Source organism: Lutjanus erythropterus, chromosome 23 (assembly GCF_056507025.1).
Source record: "Lutjanus erythropterus isolate fLutEry1 chromosome 23, fLutEry1.hap2, whole genome shotgun sequence".
Taxonomy (NCBI): Eukaryota; Metazoa; Chordata; class Actinopteri; order Lutjaniformes; family Lutjanidae; genus Lutjanus; species Lutjanus erythropterus.
In genome coordinates, this window is record NC_139339.1 from 8,441,274 (window position 1) to 8,463,216 (window position 21,943).

Sequence of the window (21,943 nt, forward strand, 5' to 3'; positions counted from 1 at the left end):
GATTCTAATTTGAATTTAGTATAAATGTCAGTGCAGAAAATGGGAAAATCCCTTTGTTGTTCACAGAGGTGGTTCTTGGCACAACATAGAAAGCTCAAAAATTCTCTATTCTCTTATTTTTGGCCGACATGCAATGTCAAGAGACAAGGCTTCCTGAAGTGCCCTTTCACATATAAGAAAAAACAGTTGGAAAACGCATATGTGGGCATTCATATAAATAATTCATGGCTTTATGATTCATTTAAGTCGAGACTGTTTTTGCACAACAAAGGTGGAGAGAGGGTAGTTTTTGTAACCTTGTCTCCTGACTTCACAGGAAAGCCTGGGTACGCTGTCCATGCAACCTTTTCAAAGTGAATACTGCATGGTCAGGTAGACTTCATAACACTTATTTACTATTTCAAATGTTTACAGCTTTTCAAATGCATGAAGCCTCAAAAGAAAAAAAAAATCTTATTCGCTTTATCTGTGCTCAGGACCTTCCTGACATTTCTGTCACGTTTTGGATTCGGCAGCAGACATAAAATTTGGAATGCATTTGAAAATGTGTTTCCTTCCCAAATAGTTTAAACTCTGTCAGATAAGGAAGAAGACCTACGTGTCTGTGGAGTTTCTGCAGAGATCTCGTTGGTGTAAGCTCCGACTCCATGTTTACTACGAGCAGCCAGCCGGAAAGTATAAGTGGTGAAGGGCTTCAACTCCTTCAGCAGGTATGTGGTTGTCGGCTCAAAGCTGATACGTTTCTGTGGAGAAAGTTTCATACTGTCAGTTTTTAAAAGGACAAGGAGTTCCAGACAAAAAAAAAAAAAAAAAGAATAAAAGCTGCTGCCCTCTCAGATAGGAAAATAAACTTTGTATCATCTTTTGCTGTCAGAATTGAAACAAGTCATTAGTTTATATAAAACGAATGTGACAGTCAATTTAGTGCACTTTATAGTGATTGACAAATTGCATTGTGAACCTCGTTTCTCCGGGGCTTTTTGTTTACAATAGTGTCCGACCAAAATCTCAATGTTAAAACACAAAAACAGCTTCAACCCTTTATTGTACAGATTTGACATATTGATGTGCTACTTCTGACTCTGTATCGCTGCATTTTTAGTGTCATGTTTAATGGTCTCACAATTATTAATTATGACACTCTTTGTAACTGTTTGGTGGTACCGATATTAGACAGTAAAATAAGTTCTGATATAGATATATCCACCAATATTCTTATATATTATACTTATTTTATATATATAAAATCGAGAAGGACATCAGGGCACTGAAACTGTATATTTATATTTATAAATAAAAAACACAAATAGAAATATCTTTAGTAAAAAGATCAATATATACACAAAAGTCTGCCTATAAAACTAAAAAAAAATAAATAAATAAAAAAATATGGCACAGCATATACACCAAGACTGATATAGACCAGCATAGCTGTGCTTGGTAAACCAATATATCTGTCCTGCTCTGGTACATTAACACAACACTGGACCTTTAAAATTACACCACCTCATTGTGTTATATATGAAAATATATATTTCTTTTTATTCTATTTTAATTTATTTTTATGTGCCCTGTCATGTAGCTTCATTAGAAATGGAGAAGAAATTAAAATAATCCTACAGGTCTGGCATGAGGTAAATAATGACACATGACCGCACAAAATTTATGTTTGAATAACACAAACTACTACTCAACTATTAGTTACTGTGTGATTTTGAGTATTGTGTTTGTTATGACAGACTTTTAATCTTAATGGTCAGGACTTACCTCCTCTTTGTCGTCCCTCTTCCTGTACATCAGTTCATATCCCGTGATTTGATTTTCCTGTCCAGTCTGCACCGGGGCGATCCATGAAAGCAAAATACTGGTCTCCGACTTGGCCTCTCCTTTGAAGTCAGTCGGCTGGGAGGGAACTGCAAATGGAATGAAGGGATGAATTCATTACTCTCTCACGTCTTGCACTATTCATTGTGATTACAGTCATACCCACAAAGATGCCACGGAGCCACACTGTATTTCAGCAGACACAGTCGTTACATGGTTACTTCATGCTGAGAAAGATTATTTGACTTTTAGTAAGAAGTAAACAACACATTTAAATTTCCTCTTTTTTGTTCACTTTTCTCATGCAAAACTCTTTTTCCCGCTTGAGGAGGCCAATTGAAGTTTTTGTTGACAGCCTGAAGATTTGTGTGTTTACAGCTCTGCTTAACAACTGTAACCCACTAATGAGGATTGGTGACTTAAAAATGTAGCTTTGAAAATGTTTGTGACACTGGAAGTTTAATTGTGGAGCATGAACATTTGTTAAACTCTGAATTTGGATTCTCTGGCAATAAAAATAAACCATGCTTACCTCCTGTCTTAGCAATGATTTGAAGGTCTGGAGAAAGGGGTCCATCGCCTACTGAGGTGTAAGCCAAAACCTTGATGTAGTAGGTCTTATTGGGGATGAGGCCCTGGATGGTGACATAGTTCGACCCCCGGACAATCTGCTTCTCCCAGAGATTAACGTGCTGGGTGGAATCCATGGTGTAGTAGACCCGGTAGCCCATGATCTGTCCGTTGGCCTCCTCCGGTTCGTCCCAGTGGATAACCGCTGTGGTGGTGCTCAGCATGTGACCTCTGACCTGCCTTGGCGCCGTGCTGGGCGCCTGCTCGGCCGTTTTGGCCTCGATGCTCTCACTGGGCGGCCCCCGCCCGATGTTGTTCACCGCCACCACCCGAAACTCGTAGTCCGAGTACGGGCTGAGGCCTCCCACGCTGTACCGAGTGGTGGCCACGCCGTCGATCTCCTTGTACAAGTCCTCCGAGTACTTGGACTTGTGTTGGATGATGTAGTAGGTTACCGGCTCAGGATTCCCAGAGTCCCAAGTCAGTGTTATGCTGGTGGCTGTGCGCTCTGTCACCACGGGAATCCCAGGAGCCTTGGGCAATGCTGTAATGATAAATATTACATAAATATTAAGAAACTATAGAGCAAACATTACTCATGTTACAATGATTCAGTGACATTATCGATGCCATCAGTTTGCATAATGTGCATCTACATGTTGTGATAAACTGGTGCGCCCGATCAGAGCATAAATTCACCCAGAAAACAAGTAGCAGCTAACAAACCCGCCCGGGTTCATCTAAAGTGTGGGAGTATTTTAAGCAGAGACATGACAGAATGGCTCTCCCTGCAAACTGAGAGTACAGGTGCTCTGAACAAGTACTTGAAGTGAAAGCACTGGAGTGTTTTGTCAAGCAGGAGCAGTATCAAGACAGCAGCATCCCATTTACATTTTGTCAGCACCCAAGCATGAGATATTAGGACTGTCGGCACATTATCAAACCATTTAAAATTTTCTGTTTACTTTATCAGCCACGTGCGAGTGTGAAAATGGCTAAAACCAACATTAGAAACTGTCGTTACAAATCATTTCAGTTGCTCCACACTGATACAAAAAATCATTTGCCAGTGATGATCTTAACTGCATATTAGTTCAGTGATTAAACAAAGTCATGTCATGACCATTTAAAGTTTTTTAATTTATTTAAGTAAAAATAATGATTTTCCAGTTCTGGGAGTAGGTTTAACACAGCGATAAAATCAATGTGTTACATCAATCCTTATGAATTTGAGGTCCAGTGTTTTTCTGACATTTGACAAATAGGGTCAATCAAATAACGCGGAAATTAGGCTTATTTTAAAATATGCCACTATTATTACTCTAGTTTGCTTTATGTGTCTATTTTTCAGGATTATAATTAAATAAATGTTGAAATATTAATTGTTTAAAAGATAATCATTAGATGCAGCCCTAAACATTACAAAGTTACACCCCCGTAGAGTCATTTATTTTATGTTATAGGCCATCATTTATTTTAATTTGTAGATGGATTAATTATATTGATAATAATTTACCAGCTCATTGCACTTGCTACTGATGATATATAATATATCTAAAGTCATACCAGTGCTTTCTTAATTTTTTTCACATTTTATCTGTAAAAAAAAACGTGTATGAACTATTGTGTGAGATTAAAGGCTTGCATACCCCCCGTTCAGCAGCTGAGAGTGCTGTTGCCGTTAATCTCAGATTTCCCAGTGTTTATCACTTTAATAATTTAACAGGTAAATTTATTGCTTTAATTCCCTGCACCATGGCACATGGAAAAAGATTTCAGGGCAATATATTGTCTTTATATGCCATCTGAAGTATGCTTCTGGGGGAGCTTGCCGCCAGACTGTTATATTGTGACTAATATCTCTGTGTTATGTCTAGGAAAAACAAAGCTGAGTGTGTGTGTGTGTGTGAGATAGTCCCCTGTGTGCACGTGAACGTGGCGACACCAATCTGGGATATCTTTCTGGTACGCTGCAGTGTAGATATGATTACACTCAGATAAGTACCATGTCTACAGAGGACACCAAACAATACTCACTATGTTTCACACCCCTCTCACGCTGCCTCTTCCCTACCTCTTCCTAACAGAAATGGTGAGCTTGTGGCTTTGTAGCTCTCCAGCTGAGAGATAAGCACTTCACTATATTCTCAATCTGGCATCTAATGCACTGAGGCTGGTGCCAGGGCTTGTCTAAAGCTTTAAGGAATCCTCCACAGATGACTTATCGTGGCAGGGAAAGGTAAATAACTTTCTTTAAAGCACTGCCAGCACTCTGTGCTTGGATAGTTTGCTCTCAACATAAACTAGCTGCAAACTGATGTATATATTTTTAACTGCATGCAGATTTTTTTAGGAAACTGGTACAAGTGAGCTACTCTCAAAGGGATGGTTCAGCTTTTTGAAGTGGGGTTGTATGACGTACTTAGTCAGTGTGTTACCTACAGCAGATGGAGGTCGACACACCCCCAGTTTGAGAGAAGCAGAGAGGAGTACCAGTGCAGAGGCTAAGCAACTTACTGCTGTGGACAGGGTCAGCAACAAAAGTTATTTTAGCCACCTCAAAAAAACTGTATCAGTTTAAGCCCTCGCTGTATTTAGAGTATTTTCATGGCTTTACTTTGCTGCCTGACATGCTTTTCTGACAGGAAAACGCAGTTACACAAGTCAAATATCGCTCTACCAGACTCCTTTGGCAAAAACAGTCATTTTACTTTGCAGAACACGGGAGTTTTCTGATCTAACACTGCCTCAATCTGTTATTTTGTTTGTGCTATTTTGTGACTTTGGTGAATCCAAACTAACCTTTTAAAACTCACAAGTCACACAGTAATGGAAACTAACTAATCGATTGAGGCATCGGTAAACCAGCAACTCTCATGTTCTGCGAGGTAAACTTACAGATTTTGCCAATGCGGTTTGGTTGATTTGGAGACAGCGGCATTTGGCTTATATAAATGCAATTTTCCATCAGAAAAGGCTCCATGACAGCAAGATAAAGCAGTGAAAATATTCTAAATATTTGTGTAACCTCAAAGTCGTACTAAATTCTTTTTTTAGGTGGTTAAAATACATTTTGCTGTTGACCCTGTCAGTAGCAGTACTTTTCTTAGCTTCCTACACAAGAACTCCTGCTGTTTCTCCACCCTCGAGGCATGCTGACCACCATCTACTTTAAGTAATACCATAAGTACTTCATAAAATCAAACTATCCCTTTAAGTCCAGCTCTAGCCTCAATATAGGAGCATACTGTCTTTAATTTTAAATGAGAAGCAGCTTTACCTTTCACGGTTATCTGTGCAACAGCCTCTATCACCCCCAGGGTTGACATGGCCACACAGGTGTAGTTGGCCGACTGCCGGACGTCCGTAAGCTCTAAGACGTTCCGTCCAATGGGCATGTCGTCCTCTGGCGTGAGGTCCTCGGCACCCAGCATCCACTTGACATATGGCATGGGAGAGCCCACTGCCACACATGTGATATTGACACTGCCGCCTGGCATGATCTCATTGTCTGTAGGTGGAATGGAGAATCGTGGTGGCACCCGGCGTACTGAAAAAGACCAAACGTGGTGTGAAAACCCAGCAGAAAATGGAGCAACTGAATTCCTTTTATAGAAAAATGTTCTGAATTCTCTTCAGATGTTGCCAAAAGAAAACTGACATTCATACGTTATATAACAAAAACATTAGCAGAATTTTAAAGGTTTAATTGTAGCATAAAAACGAAATCTGTTCCTACATAGATAATTTATGATTTGTTGGATGGAGGTTAAGAAAACACATTTAAACACATTTGATCCAAGACTCAAGAGATTTCAATGGTGAATGGGTTAACATCAACATGAGCACCATGCACAAAAATACTGTATCACCATCGGTACAGATATATACACAACCGCACAAAGTGCTGGACAGTCAACAGCACTCCACAGTTGTATGCAAAGAAACAACTTTCAGGCTGCGCACTTCCAGCTGATGTGAGATAATGTGCCGCATCACATTCTCACATCACACAAACATAGATGATAATCCAGAGAAGTCGCAAACGCATCAGGAGGGGGATGATGGTTTTTCTCTGCTTTTCAGGCTCAGTCCAAAGTAGAAACTAGAGCTGTCAGATGTTATGCATCCACACCTAAATATGTTTACCTGTCTGACCTTTCATCACTTTGACTACTACAGATAGATATTGAATTTGTGTTTTGGGGATACTAGCTACACTGTAAAAAGTAAACTACTTGTCGTCACTTTAAAAAGTTAACAAACAGGCTGCCTAAAAATTTCAAGTTGACCACATAAGTTGAGGTAAAACAAGCCATGACTTTTTTTTTTTTAAAGTGTATTAGAAACACACAGCACGTTTTCATAATTTATGTTTTCTTCAAATGATAAAAAAGAAGGGTCTCTGGATGGTTTTAACCAAAGAAGTCTAAAGCAATGCATGCTGGGAAGTCTGATAATATGCTGATCATGTTTCCCGGATGATTTAATTTAATGAGCTGATTGAACTCTGTACAATACATTCATTCAATTCTTCATTTTAAGTCAACAAACTTCAAGTTTACAGATTATGAAAATAAATAGTAAAGAGTTCAAGTTAAATTAACTTTGTACTTTTATGTAAAAGTTAATGAGAGAAGATTTCACTAAATTTTTTATAGTGTGCACTCACAAGACTAAGCTACACCCCTGCATTACCTTTTATGTACAGTCATGCAGTATAAGAAGCCTGCTATGGTTTGTGCTAGCCTTCCTTTAATATAAACAATGCCATAGAGATGGATTAGAAAGGTGAAGTTTTCAGAGTGGCTTTAAACCTCAGAACTCTGCCAGACAGCTCAGCACAGGCTCAGCACAGGATAAAAGTAAAGTCATACATACTTTCTTTATGCTGGCAAATTCAATGACAACTGAGAGGTCTTTAGCTTATCACAGGAGGAGCAATTATGCTGGCGCTTAAAGCACTAACTTGTCTGGCCAGACTTTATTCTATGATTGCACAAATCTGTCTGTGGCTGTGAACGAATCAAAATCAAGACCATTAACTGATGCTAATTAAAATGAGTTCAACAGGACCGCGGGCATCTAAGTGCAGTTCAAGATAAAGGACGGAGAGAGGTTATTCAGGTTGAAAGTTCTAAAATTCAACTTTACCGTTACCTACGGACGGTGCCTCACATGTGAAGGATTTCTAGGAAAGCCATGTTTTGTAAGAAGGAGATAAGACAGAAGCATCTCCAGGAAACATCACTAATAAAAGCTTTGCTGACCTATGATCTTTTGTTGAGATACTTTGCTACGCTTGCTTCTCACTGCTGACCTAACCTGGATTTTTATTATATAGGACTACTTGAGTTTCTTCATGTGCATTTCAAATTTTTATTTTGGATAATCATGATTATGATGATACAGAAATGTTGATATTAATCTAGATTTTAAAGAGTCATATCATTTGACAGCTCTGGTGGATACACATTCCATAAAAATATATTGTTCAAAACAAAAAAAAAACATAAAAGGCTAAAATTTCAAAGAACAGATTACACTTTAAAGTGAAGTTAAATGTGTGACATCCATAATGCACATGGACTGGACGTGGCTTCAAGGCCTTTTGGTGGGGAGCAAGAGTCTGTCATGCACAAAAGGAGATGTGACTTTGTGAGGCAACCATGTAAGGGAGTCAGTGGGGGAAGCAGGGGGCTGCAGGGCCAAAATAAGCAGCAACAAGGTCAGAAGGAGGCTGTGGTGTCACACAATGTAAATGGGAGGGTTAGTCTGCCAGTGTTACATTGGTAGATTGCGGCGTGCATGAGCGAAGGGTCCTGGGACAACAAAGGACAAAAAAGCTTTGGGGTGCGCACATCCAGAAGGCTTTACAAACTGCAAACTGAAGGCAGAAGTCTGCACACTGCACTGACAGCTCCCATCAATTTTAATGTAGCAACGTTTCAGTATGACAGAGGTCTTCGGAATTTGACAATGTCAGATTTGACTATTATTTGACATTGTCAAATGACAAAACGCGTTAGATCGAATTGCTACATTTGAAAACATCTTTGTCAGGCATTGTGAAATTTGACATTTGAGTTTGACTAAAATTTCACAAGTTTGACTTTGTCAAACGACAAAGACCTCTGTTAGAACAAAGTGTTGCTACATTAATATTGATGGGAGCCATCAGTAAAGTGTGCAGATCTTTTGTCTGATTTTTGCCTCCTGGGAAAAATAAGAAACACTTCGAAGAAGAAGAAGGTAACATGGTCTTAGCACGAAGGGTAAAGGAAAGGACAGAACAAGATGAATCAAGACAATATTTCTCCTCAGTTGTTATTGGTGAGGATTTGTATATTTATTATGTGGATAATCAAAGGGTTTAGAAACAAGGGATACAGGACAGAGACCACAGGGATTGTTATAAAATATCTGAGAGGTTTGAAATTAAAAGTCAGTGTTCCTGCTCATGATAGATTCAGTTAGCTTGGGTTAAATCACTCATTAAATTCTTAAGTGAACCTTGAAGAGAACAATCAAGGAAGTCACTTTTAAATGTCTGAATACTTCTATTTACTGCCCATTAATCCATGCTGCTTTGTAAACAGCCTTTTTAGTAAGTCCCTGTGTGTCTTAACTAGTTGTTTGTGCAGGTATCTGCTATATTTGACTGCAACACAGGCACGCACTTCCTGCTGCCTGCTCCTAATTCACAAAGCCCATTCTGTCGAGCAGACTGCAGCTCTCCAGAGAGGAAAACTAGGGGAACTGCTTGCATTATTAAATACAACGTTTCTCTCACTCAATATTTAATTAATATCCAATTGGATCACGCTCCCCACAGACATAATATTATCCTGCTCATTTGAATATCATTACATTTGTCAAGTCTTGTGGATAACGCTCTAAATACATCATTCTTTCATGACTTCCTGCGCAGAAACATCCTCGTCAGAGGAAGTGGATAATCTCTGAGGGCAAGGTTGTTTTTACAGCTTGGCGCTTGACTTTAGTGCCAATTACAACAAAGGATGGATTTTGCTTGAACATATTTTTATCACGGAGAAACTTCAATTGGAGAGAGCACCACAGGGAAAATTTGAGTGTAGTGATGCTTAAATGGCTCTATAGAGAGAGAGAGAGATTCAGTGTTCATATGTGGAACAGCAGCCATTAGTTCCAGGAAGCCCATAGAAATGAAGGACGCTGTTCCTGCTGGTGTTGTGACTCACATAAGTTTTATTTTATGTTTTAGATAGAATTAGCTTTATTAAAGCCTATGGAAATTCGGTTTGAAAATGGAAAAAAACACATATCAAATTCGAGCATCTCATTAAGCATCAATAAGTGTACACTTTATTTAGAATATTTTCACCACTTTACTTTGCCGCCAGACAGCCTTTTCCAACGGAAAATTTAAGCTGCCATCTATGCTGACTTCAAAGCCAGCCGAGAGTCTTTTGAAAAACACAGTAATTCTACCTCACAGAACAAGGGACATGCTGGTCTACAGCTTCAAGGGAGTTGCTAGACTACCACGACCGGATCAACGCAGCAGCAGACCAACAAACTCCCGTGTTATCCAAGGTAAAATTAATGTCTTTGTCAAAAGAGTCTGGCACAATGCGGCAGCTTCAGTTCCCCTTTGCTGAGGTGCCTCAGACTCAAAGAGGAAGATGAAGCGGGACCAGACCGCACCAGTTTGATTGGGACAACTGACGTGGATTTTTTTTTTTCATCCTTGGTTCACAGACTTCGTTGTGTAATTCTCATTATAAATATCCGACTATAATCACCCCAGTTTCAAACCCGATGTCTGGAAAGTGTAAAAAAAACCTTTAAATTAAATTTCTTGTTTGTATAGTGCCAAATCATGACAGAATGTTCATATAGAGGAAGTCCAGACCGCAGTCTTTGTAATATTATACACAGAGGCTCAGTAGGTCCCATCAAGAACGAGTACTTAGACGACAGTGCCGAGGGAAAACTTCCTTTTGAAACTTTCAAAACTCTATGGTGCCCGGTTTTAAATGACAATACTTTGAATTTGGGTTAAAACTCATTTCTAATGTTGTGGATTAGGGCTTCCAGTAGCTTTAATAACATTTTTTTTTTTCATTGTCTTATTCCATGGACCTGATTTGTTGTTAGTCATAGGAAAAGCCAAGCAGGAGCACTGACAGGGTGGGACAAAGGCTGTGGAAGGGGAATGACTCGCTCAAGCAATAGAGAGGTGACCATGCAAATAAACCCTGACACAGATGCAAATATCGTCCCTGCCGCCCCACCTCAAAGATGCAAACATGCACCACCTGTTGGACAGTCAAGCATTGTGACGAGGACCGGGGGCATTCTCAATGGGAACATGAACACTGAACGTGGGACAAAAATATAAATGATATCCATAGAAGTAAAAAAAAACAAAAACTGAGAACTTTCTTTTTTGTGTGTGTGTGGCAAACAAAAGAACTTCTGTTTTATGTTGTGTTTAAAAAGTAAAAACACACCAACCTTCTCGCAGCTCTGAGGGATGTAGGGAAATTGATGCAGAACAAAATGAAATAAGGACAGGAGAAAAACAAGGGAAACACAGAGAGTAAAAAGGCCATGTTTTAGGTGTTCAAAAGCTACTTAAACAAGTTGAAGGACTGTCTGTCTGTTAGGCGCAGGGAGCCCCTGGTATCTCCCCAACACCCAAGATTACAAAACAAGTTTGACCTGTCTGAGCTCAAACACTTTTAATAAGAATATTTACTTTCAGCACAAAATCTGCCCAAGTCATGTGGTTAGCTTTTAATAATAATTAAAGTGAATGCTTTATTATATATCATAGAGATGCACAATCCATGTTTTTCAGTTCTGATCTGATATCTGAATTTAGATATCTGCAGATCCCAGTACTGTTTTCTTGATGATACTTTGGTTTTTAATTTTAATCATGAGTGAAGAGGCTGGTACATTTCCTTTTGTTTGTGGCCAAAGTAGAATTGATATTAAAGCTATTTATAATTGCACATTTGATAAAATAACAATTATACTTAGTCCTTCTGATACTGATACTGGATCTGATTACTCCCATCTCTAAAACACTGTGTACAGTATTACTTTGGAACTGGGTGGTAATGGATGATTACAAAAGCTAACCATACGACTGAGAGCAATGTAAAATCTATATGAAAATTACAATACAGAATCATAAAAGTATATATGTGCTACACATATTTATAGAGAATTTAATTAAGCTAGTACACTGTAAAAAAAAAAAGGTTGAGAAAACTTACGTAAACGTAACTGGTTTCACTATATATTTGAGTCAAACTCTTATGTTTCGAAACATGAAAAACAGGTTTTGCTGACCAATAACCTTTTGTTGAGATAACTTACTCTTGAATCTTCAAGTTTTAGAAACCATATTGTCATTATTTAAGTTCTTTAGTTGAAGTTGAAGAAAAGTAAATCATCTCAACAAAAGATTATAGGTTGGGTAATGTTTTTTCTTAGTTTATTGAAAAACTTATAAAGTTTGATTCAGAATATTTAGTGAAGGAATTTGCCTTAAAAGTGAACTTTTTTTAAACAGTGTACTGGAAGAGTAACAGCGAGTTTTGTGCATGAAAGGAAATGAAGCCCTGACTGCTGTGTGCAAGTATGAGTGAGAAGCAGTAACAACAGTTGCACCAATGCATCAAATAGTTTTTATATTCTGTATAGTATGTATATATTTTTAACACTATAGCAAACAAAAACTTGGCTATGTTTTTACATGGTAAATTTACAGAAGAAGTAGGTTAATGAAAACCCTCACTGTTAAAATTACTTTATACCAGTTTTGATTCCTGATATTTGAAATTTAATTGGTACTAACAAAAGAGAGATTCAAGGTGTCCTTCTAATGTTGAGAGAATTGAGAATTGGGAGGAAAAAAAGGCCAGAAAGGATCTGTTCACTGCTGGGGAAAGAGCGGGGACTGATGGAGGAGGGTCGTCCACCCTTTACCACCTCCGGCAGTCAGGTTTGAAAGGCAATTAGTAGATAAACACAGCAAGCAGTCTAGTCATTGGTGTTAAGGCTCAGGATAATCAACGGAGAGGACCAGAAACACATAACAGATCAGATACTGCAGGTTCAAATCAGTGCAGGTAAGTCAAGTGCAAGAAAAAGGATAAAGAAAAAGAACCGCAAAATCAAAAGCATACTTACAAGCCTAACAGGATATGGCGCCTGCAGACTTATTGGCTGATTTAAAGATTCCTCGTGATTTTTAAAGACAGAGTTAATATAATGTTTGATAGATGCATGCCAGTGCTGTTAACACATGTTTCCTACCTCTGACATATAGATTTGCAGGCGCAGAGTAGCGGGTTCCATCGTTGTTGGTCGCCACACACTCATACTTCCCCTGGTCAGACTCTTCACTCTGCTCTATCTGGAGGGCTCCTGGTTGGGAATAGCAAACGGTGTAACGGAGTAGGTTTGGTTAAAATTATGTCGATCACATCGAGTTCACAAACAAAAAATTTAAAAAGAAAAGAACTTGTTTGACCTCAAGGCTCGAGGCCAACATCAACCGCCTTCGTTTCTAGTTTTGCTTTGTCCTTTTAAGCTTCAGTAGTTGGACAGTTTGAGGGAAGTCATAATTAAACAATATCCAGTAAATACTAAATTCTTGTATCTGTTATTATAAACGGTGACCTTTATATTAAGGTGCCTATAATAAGCATTAGTTAATAGGTAATAAGGCCTTCATAAGATGCTTATTAAGATAGCACAATAAACAGTTTACTGACTGCTTAAGAATGTTAATCAAAGCCTTATGAGTTTCTTATAATTACATATCAAACACATTTATTGAGTTTAACTTATCTATTATGTCACTTCTTGTTGCTTTATTAAGATTTATAAATGCTTCATTATGCATATATTAGCACTATGCAGTTATTAACATTTAACCATGCATTTTGTGGGTACCTGATCTAAAGTGTGAATTTGCTGCTTATTGATGTTAATTAATCCTTTATTATGCATTTAACAATTAAAATATTTGTTAATAAGTGCATAATAAAGGATTAATTATACTTAATCGGCACTGTTCATGCTCTAGATCAGGTACCTTCAAAATTGATAGTTAGCTGTTCACAGTTGCATAGTTAACTGCCGATAAATGCATCATAAAGTATGTAAAAATCTTAATAAAGCATCATCAAAAGCTTAGTAAAGGTTAAACTCAATAAATGTTTAATTGACATTGTATTTAAATCTGACAATAAACATATTCATACTACTATTAACATTATATAATCCTATTAAAGCATACTAATGTTAATAAGCATCAGATTAGGGAGTTATTACTTATTAACTAACGCTTATATCAGGCACTTTAATATAAAGTGTTACCCTATAAACTCTATGTTTTTAAAGTTTATCCCCCGTCATTATCACAGCCTGATCCACTGGTTGAGGTAAAATGGAGACTGTGTTATCCTACCATAGGTGAGGGATAGCTGCAAATGGTAATCATGCAAGACATTGCAATACAAATATATTGTTCCTTTTAACAGGCCTAAAATAACAACAAGGGAAAAGAAAATAACACATTGTCAACCAAATCCAAAAGAAAAGAAAAGAAAAATCCCTAAGATATCTTCTGTCTACTATAAATTTACCTCGTTGATGACTTCTTTAGAGAAAAAACCTGATTATTTATAAGACTATAGGGTCTAAAGAGACACTCATCCTAGCGCCAATAGTCAAAAAAATGTCATAATTTCACTTAGGGGCAAGCCCTTCAATATACAACATGTCACTGGACTGGTCAATATGGGGATGAGTGATAACTGCTTCAGGGAAACATGGATCAAACAAAAGAGGTTTACAGTATAAGAAAGCAGCATAACAAGGGAGGACAATTGAACGAAAGAAATTTAGGTATGAATTTTAGCATATTCAATCACAGATCAAGTGTAATAATCACCTAACAATAATTTGGGACTTCATCTACGTGAAGTAACTTTCAAAAAATGCAGCCCATACAAAAAATTTAAAAAATGCTGCTCATATATCTGGAAAAATGTTAATTGACGTATCATGTAAGGCAAAACCAACACATAACCCTCTGTAACAAAAGTTTTGACATGCAAATCTTGGCAAGAAATGTATGTCGGCACAACTTACAACCTTCTGACAACCCTTAGCTGAAAAATAAAATGCAATTGTATTAGAAGACAAAATTCAAAATATCGGCTTGAGCCGACAAGAAGGTAACCAACCACTGCTTTAGCTTGTGAAAAGCTACAAAAGACACCCATAAAAATCCACCAATGGGATCAGCAGTGTGGTGTCACATGACATGACCAAGGGAAAAATGGCTTTATGCATCAACAACTCTCCAGCTTCGCGTCACACGGCAAAAATGAGCCAATCAGGTCCTCGCCAGACTCTACTGTTTGCCTTCCCCAAACCCTGAAGAAAAAAAGTCAAAAAGTAAAATAGTCTCCAAACCCAAGAAAAGTAAGAAAAATAGGTGAAAGAGAAAAAAAGCACCGTAGAAACTTTATCAAAAAAGTGGTTGTTTGGGCTTTTTTGTAGAGGTACAGGAGAGGAAAGCAAATAGAAGAAATGGAAAAAAAATAGTTTGCAAAGATAGAAAGAATTCTTTGGGAGGAAAAAAGCAGAGGAGAGGCAATGTTGTCTTCAGCATGCCTGCGTGATTCCACAGCATCTGTGCATATTTTTAGTGCTGAACAAGAACAGCTAAGGGGGAAAAATGCTTGGTTGTTTTAGTTGGACAAAAAGAGGGACACATGATTCGCTATGGCCAAAAAGAAAACAAAAATGAACGGAAAAAATAGAGTTTAAAAAAATAATTGTCATTGGATATGCTTATTTGAGCCAGGGCAAGCATATCACAACTGAGCTAAACAGGCTCTTGAAAACCAGAATACAAAGGAGTAAATAAAGCATAGACAAAAAAGATGGAATACAAATTTAGTCAACGAAACAGGACAAATAAGAAGGAAGGTCCATATGAACGTAATGGGATTTGGTCTTGGTAAACAGGACAAAAATGGAGATGATTCGAGTGAATGGATGGGTTGACAGCAAGAATGAATTTGTATTATTTTCATTCTGTGAACGTCAGTTCAGCACTCTTACCTCTTATTGGTGTACCACCTGGGTGGATAATATGAATGCAAATAAGATTAGAAAGAAGAAGCATTAGTACGAGTAGATAGAGGCTGGGGGCTTTGGAAGAAGAATCAAATTAGATTTAACAGGGTACGTAAATAAAGGTACTAGAGGAAAGAGAAAAGGAGAGATAGAGAGAGAATAAGAACTTTTCTGTACTCTACTGGCAGAGAAAGACAGGATTCATCATAGAAAAATCATAGGTCAGAGAGAACTTGTACATTGGTGTACCACGGGGAGGTGCCATTTTTGCAAGTGGCAATGGCTTCTGAAGACCATCTACTGAAGGGAAAGACTTTGAGGACTTTGTGTATGAGATTGAGAACAGACATATTTAAGAAAAACTTGAGATCCCTTTGCTTGATCTGAGCTGGTCACCTCCCTAAAACCCTTGAAATGTCCTACTGTGCTGGTGTTAAAAGATCAAGTAAGTGAGTAAGTGGTGGGTCAGTGAGTGAGTAACAAACATGTGAGGACAGGTCATTACTTAGGTCAGTATATGACAATACTAAGCTAGGGTTTGGTGATTACAATCTTCTCGAGGGGGTTGCACCAACTGGTCTTTACTAATCCTGGTCTTAACAGCTAAGTTGGTCTTTGTTGAGACCAGTCTTTAGAATGAACCTTATGTCGGTTGCACCACCAACAAAACTTAAGCCAAGTCTTAATGCCCAGTCTTAGCGATGTGTGGTCATGTGAATGCCCACGAGACTGTGGCAGTTGCCCAGCAGAGTGTTTCACGAGGATACATTGTTAATCTTCCGCTGTCTTACTGATTTGCAGCAAATCATTTCTAAATTGAGGCAACATTATGGAGGATCAAAGATAAAGAAATCTCATACTGAGGTAATGAAATTACTAGAGCTGTACAGCCAGCACAAATAAACACAGTCCAATGTATTAACTCATCTGAGATGGAAAGTGGAAAAGTGTGCTGTGGTCTGACGAGTTCACATTTCAAATTTTTTTGGGGAAATCTTGGACATTGCATCCTCTCAGCTAAAGAGGAAAAGGACCGTCTGGACTGTGACCAACGCAAAGTTCAAAAGCCAGTGTTTGTGATGCTACGGCATGAAATCATAGGGAACTTGCACATCTGTGCACGCAACATTAATGCTGAAAGTCAAAAACAGGTTTCGGAGCAACATATGCTGCCATCCAGACAATGACTTTTTCGAGGAAGCTTATTTCAGCAAGACAATTAAAAGACACTTTGTAGTAAAAGAATTTGTGAAGTAGCATGGCCTGCCTGTAGTCCAGACCGGCAAGAATGGGGAAAAAATGACTAGAAGCTAGATTTCGACTTGCTAAGCTTGCTTGCTTCTGACCAGGTGAAAGATTTACACCCAGTCTCAGTGAGAGGAAGGCTTAAGCCTTGATGGCGCAACTGGTGTAACTACTAGGTCAGATTTAGAATCCCGACCACTAAAGACCAGGTCCAAGTCCTGTTAATGCAACCAGCCCCTGATAAAGGTGATACTAAAGCTGTGGTAGGACACTTGAACACCTTGGGGTGAGGGGAGAGTGTGTGTGTGTGTCTAGTACAGTAGTAGCCCTGAAGCTAAACTATCTGTTAGTAAAATGCATGCCATGCATTTTAATAGTTGTTGGAAACATGGAAAATTAGTGGGGGGGTGATGTGTGCTTTAGAGCTAAGCACTTACCAAAGGATTCTGTAGATTTAAAAATATAGAGAGAAGAAAGACAGCATAAGAATATGATTATATTCTTTATGTAAGTTTTAGTTAACAAGGTTTCGTTAATGCTCTACGTGAATCAAAGTCGCACATTAGAAATACGGGTTAATTCTACACAGTTCTGTTGAAAACAAGTCAGCAAGGTGTAAAAGTAAGGTTAACAAGACGGTTTAACAAAGGACAGCTGTGAAATCTGTGAAGACAGGTGGTCAAACATACAAGACTTAAAATTTACAAGTAGTTGTGCTAATGTGTTGCCGTTAGCTGGCACATAAAGCTGCAAGCTATGATTTATGTAACAGTTTTAATCTCTTTGGAGATACTGAAATCAAACTTGGGGTATTCAGGTGATGGGTATATTAGGGTATGTCACAGGCAAATAAAAACAAAGCTGGCGTCTACACATTAAAGCAGGGGCTGTAAAGTCAAAGAGGGTAGGGGAAAAGCCTTATGAAGTTTTACGCACTACTGTGGCTGATTAGTGTCCAGAATTTGAGGTTTTGCTTCAACCGAAAGAAAGTTCTTATACAAAGCAAATTTTTATTCAGAGGACGTTTAAGGATCCCTCTTTCGAAAGTAAAATTTCAACAAATGCACAAGGGCGATGATTAATTTGCTTTTCTGCATGTTTTCCTATTTTAAAACCATGTGCACTCCTTAGCAGATTCTGAATGAAGCCGAATGTTGAATATTAATTGTTAAAAAATAAGGAAGTAATGAGGAGAATGGATCCAAAAAAATACTGCACCAATGCAGTGGAAAGGAAATCAACACAAAAACAGCAAAATAATTCACTGTAAAAAGTCACAGCAGTGAGCAATGAGGGCAGAAGTTAGGGCAGAAGCCAGCAAACACAGAAGGGGGGAACAATCCCAACAGCCCATGACAACACTGGAAGACAAAGGGAGACACACATACGGACAACACACACCGGGGCGTACAGAGAGTAGAGGACAGGAAATAGTAGAAACAATGCCATTACCTACAAAATGAAAAGCCAAATGAGAAGTTAAATTATGGGAGGAAGAAGAGGATGAAAGAACAGAGGAGACAACAGGGGGAGCAGATCAGATAGAGGATAACAAGAAAGAAGACTCCCTGTGTTGTAATTAAGTTTTCAGCAGAGGAAACCTACCTGATCTGAGCTGTTTAATGCGTCCATTGTTGTTGGTGGTGTTGACAGGGAGGAAGTCTTTGAACCAGGAGATGTCAGGGTCGGGGTTGCCACTGGCGGCACAGAGCATGGTGGCGGTGCGCGTTCGCTCCACCACTTTCAACTGTGGGCCCATGTCTATGGTGGGGAAACCAGGGGGCAGCTGGTCCTCTGGAGACAGATGAGAGACATTGTGGCAGAGGTCAGATTCAGAGAGACGGTGGGCCTCCTCAGACCCTGTCCAGAGCCGGTGAGGAGGGTGTGCCAGTGGAAATTGTAGTCATAAGACTGCAGAGCAGCAGAATGAGTGAAAGAAAGCAAACAGTAGAGAGACAATGAAAAATATCTCCAATTTTTTTGCTCTAATATAAAGTGGCAAAGAGACAGCAGAGTAGCGAAATAGATGTTTTTTGTTAGAATATTAACTCTGTCGGCAAAACAGAGTGTTTTCCCTACTGAAATTTGGTATTGACAAGGACACAAAATGAACAAAAAGTGAAAATGGACAACAGCCTCCAAGGAACAGTTTTGGTAAACAAACGAATTTGCTTTCCTGCTAAGACTTAAGGCCCAAACGCACGAAAGCATCTAATTCACACATTTTGAAGTACGCCTATTGTTTTAAGTGGCTGAAGATGCACCAGAAGCCTTAAGAGGCTCATTAAACTGCCTGGTCTGACCTTAGATTTTGGAGCGTGACTCTGCGATCAAAGCTAAAGGAGCTAAAAAGAATAAATAGGTAAAGGATTTTCGCCCTCAGCAGACAATATTTTATTTTTAAAACAAACTATTGATAATATTAATACCAAACAAATAAATAAACAGATATAAATACCAACTTTTCCCTAAATATTGAAATATAAATAGAAATGTCTAGAAAATTAAAGCCTTGATATCTATTCTAAAATAATGCTGGGGTTTAAAATCTGATGCCTGCACTGTGTCATAAGAGCATCAACTCATGTCTGTCATGAGCCGGGCCTCTTACCGTTTTTAGTGTGTTTTGGCCTTTACTACTCTCATATCTGTCAGTGAAATATGGGGCTATAGCTAGGAGTGACTTAGCTTAGCTTAGCATTAGGACCTGAGGACACACATACAATGGCTGACTTGGCTCTATCCACATGTGGTCAAATCTGCCAACAGTACCTCTAAAACCTATTATTTATTAACATGTTACATCTCATTTTGTATAATCCATAAAAACAACATTTGAGAGAAATACTGAGACTGAATCCTAGAGTTTTGTATGGATTAAACAAATGCAACACAACATTATAATTGGTAGGGTTGGCAGAGAAACTCTTTACTTCTCATGCTTGAAATAAAATGACGTGTGGTCATACTTTCAGTTGTATATTTGCTCTGCTCTGTGTTGCTGATTTCACATCGCTTACTCAATCTGCTTCTCTGTAGCTTCAACACCACACAGATACAGCAACTGAGCATTATTTTTGGAAGTATGAAACCTGATACACAGCCTCTAAAAGGGTATGACTCAACTTTTTCCTGTGGTCTAATGTTAAAAAAATGCAGTAAATTATGATATTGAATTGCAATACTTGAAACTCGCAGTGCATATCAAATCAGCACCCTTGAATCAGGAGGTAAAAATATTGTCCAAGCCCTAATAAGAAGTGAGGTTGAACTATGATGATAGTTTTTTTGCTGTTTCCCCCTGGTTCCAGTCTTAATGCTAAGCTAACTGTCTCCTGGCAGTAGTTGTTATCGATCTTCTCATCTAACTCAAAGCAAATAATCTCATTTCTCATTTTATTGTTTTAATGACAGAAAGACAGAAACCATAGCTACACCGGCTAAACATTGAGGTTAGGCGGAGCTTTGAAGTTCTTTGATGATGGCAGGTGGCTTTGTTGTGTTTTTTAAGCTGTCTTGTTCCTGCCTGTGTCTCAACTTACCGACTGAACTGGGGCGGGCTACTTCTCACTGCCGTTTCAAATGTTAGAGACGATAACTCACATCGCTCTGTGCTCCAAACATGTTCTTTTAGCAAAAACAAAGAATATCAAAGCCCCGAGCAGCTCTGTCTGAAGCTCGCCGCTCTGAACAGGAAGTATTTTTGGATAGCAGCGAGTGATGATCTTTGAGAGGGCGCAGAGTGGAATATTCCACACACATGCCATGGAGATCTCCATATGCAAAAATGTCTGCCTCTCCGCAATGTTAGCTAAGTGTTAATCTGCAAAACAAAACCTGCTCACTCTGAATGCCAATGAGGTTTATGTGCACCTTTAAGTTTTCCTTTCCCTGCTGTGATACGGCTAATTAGTGTCTTCCGTTGCTCTCGTAAACGGCACCTTTTTGGAAACACTTTCTTCATTAAATTTTCATGAGGAGACATCAGTCTGGAAACAGCTTTGAGATGCCATAGCCTGCACACAGCCAAACGACAATCATGGCCGCCTTCCAACAATGCTTTTGGGTATCTGGCATGAGAAACCACCTCGATGGATAAATCTTCTCAGAAAGAGACTGTATTACAAATGAGTGACTTCAGACTGAACTGCAAAACTTTCCGACGCAACTCTGTGTCCCTGCCTGAACTGACATGCGTTCTGACAGTGATGGAAGGATATCGTTTGTCACGTGTTTTAAAACAACCAATCGCAGAGCAGCGCTCTCTTTTGTCTCCTCAGATTGGTTTAATGAATTCCATTCCTATATAGTGCATGCTTTTAAAACTGGTCATTTTCTTGGCAGTTGTGCACCGTTAGTTATGCAGCACATCTTGGCCCATACATCCTTATATGGTTTTATCACTGTAAGTCCTTGCCGTGAAGATATACAGTATGTTATCTTTGCCCCTTTCAGTATCCATTAAGGTAATGAGAGATTCTCCAGCTTTACTCTTGTTAAAAGTTTGTAGGTGTCTGGCACTGGGTTTACTTGTTTGCTCAAAATTGATGTGCTGCTCATTAAAACAATAACCACTTAGTCAATTCACCTCAGTCACACAGTGGCCATATTTACTTAAAATCATAGTTTAAACAGTAAAGTTAGACTGGAGAAAAGAACCAATCCTGGATTGAAGCATTTAGAAAGTCTCCAAAAGTCCCTTTATTTTTCATGTTCATATCCAGCCCTGTCTCCTAGAAATTAAGTTTATATAACTAATGATAATAACTTGTGTTTTTACTGCCTAAACCTACCCAAAATGGTGACATTTATTTCCTTAAACCAGAGTGGTTATTGTGGTTAAACCTACCTTAAATGGAGATAATTCCTTCTCTTAACCAAAGCGATTTTATTGCCTGAACCTACCCAAACTGACAATGATATATACAGAGACAGAGTTTTTATATCTGCTTTACAGTCACTAATTGTGGTTGCTCGCTTGTAGATAGTGTATTATAACAATTTCAGATGTTAATGTGATACGATTCAATAAGTTTTCTGATTTACAACAGAGTAAAAAAAGTGAAAGATTAGGTTTCTAAAAAGGTGACAATGTCCAAAATTGTGTACTTTGATTGTTTAATGCATTTACAATCAACACAACATT

The 21,943-nt window shown here is 38.5% G+C and overlaps 1 protein-coding gene across 17 annotated transcripts in view; it reads right to left on the reverse strand.

Moving 5' to 3' along the window:
* ptprda (protein tyrosine phosphatase receptor type Da) overlaps positions 1–21,943 on the reverse strand; it is a 256,470-nt gene that overhangs the window by 51,532 nt on the left and 182,995 nt on the right. For 10 of the 17 annotated variants that reach the window (XM_084711929.1, XM_084711935.1, XM_084711934.1 and 7 more), the window contains 7 exons: positions 18,403–18,591; positions 15,538–15,555; positions 12,712–12,822; positions 5,675–5,944; positions 2,357–2,938; positions 1,768–1,913; positions 599–743 (listed from right to left, as the gene is read on the reverse strand). In XM_084711929.1, coding sequence (XP_084568055.1) covers positions 599–743; positions 1,768–1,913; positions 2,357–2,938; positions 5,675–5,944; positions 12,712–12,822; positions 15,538–15,555; positions 18,403–18,591 — 1,461 coding nt within the window. The remainder of the gene's footprint in view (positions 1–598; positions 744–1,767; positions 1,914–2,356; positions 2,939–5,674; positions 5,945–12,711; positions 12,823–15,537; positions 15,556–18,402; positions 18,592–21,943) is intronic. The other 7 variants (XM_084711944.1, XM_084711936.1, XM_084711941.1 and 4 more) reach the window with 1 other exon arrangement.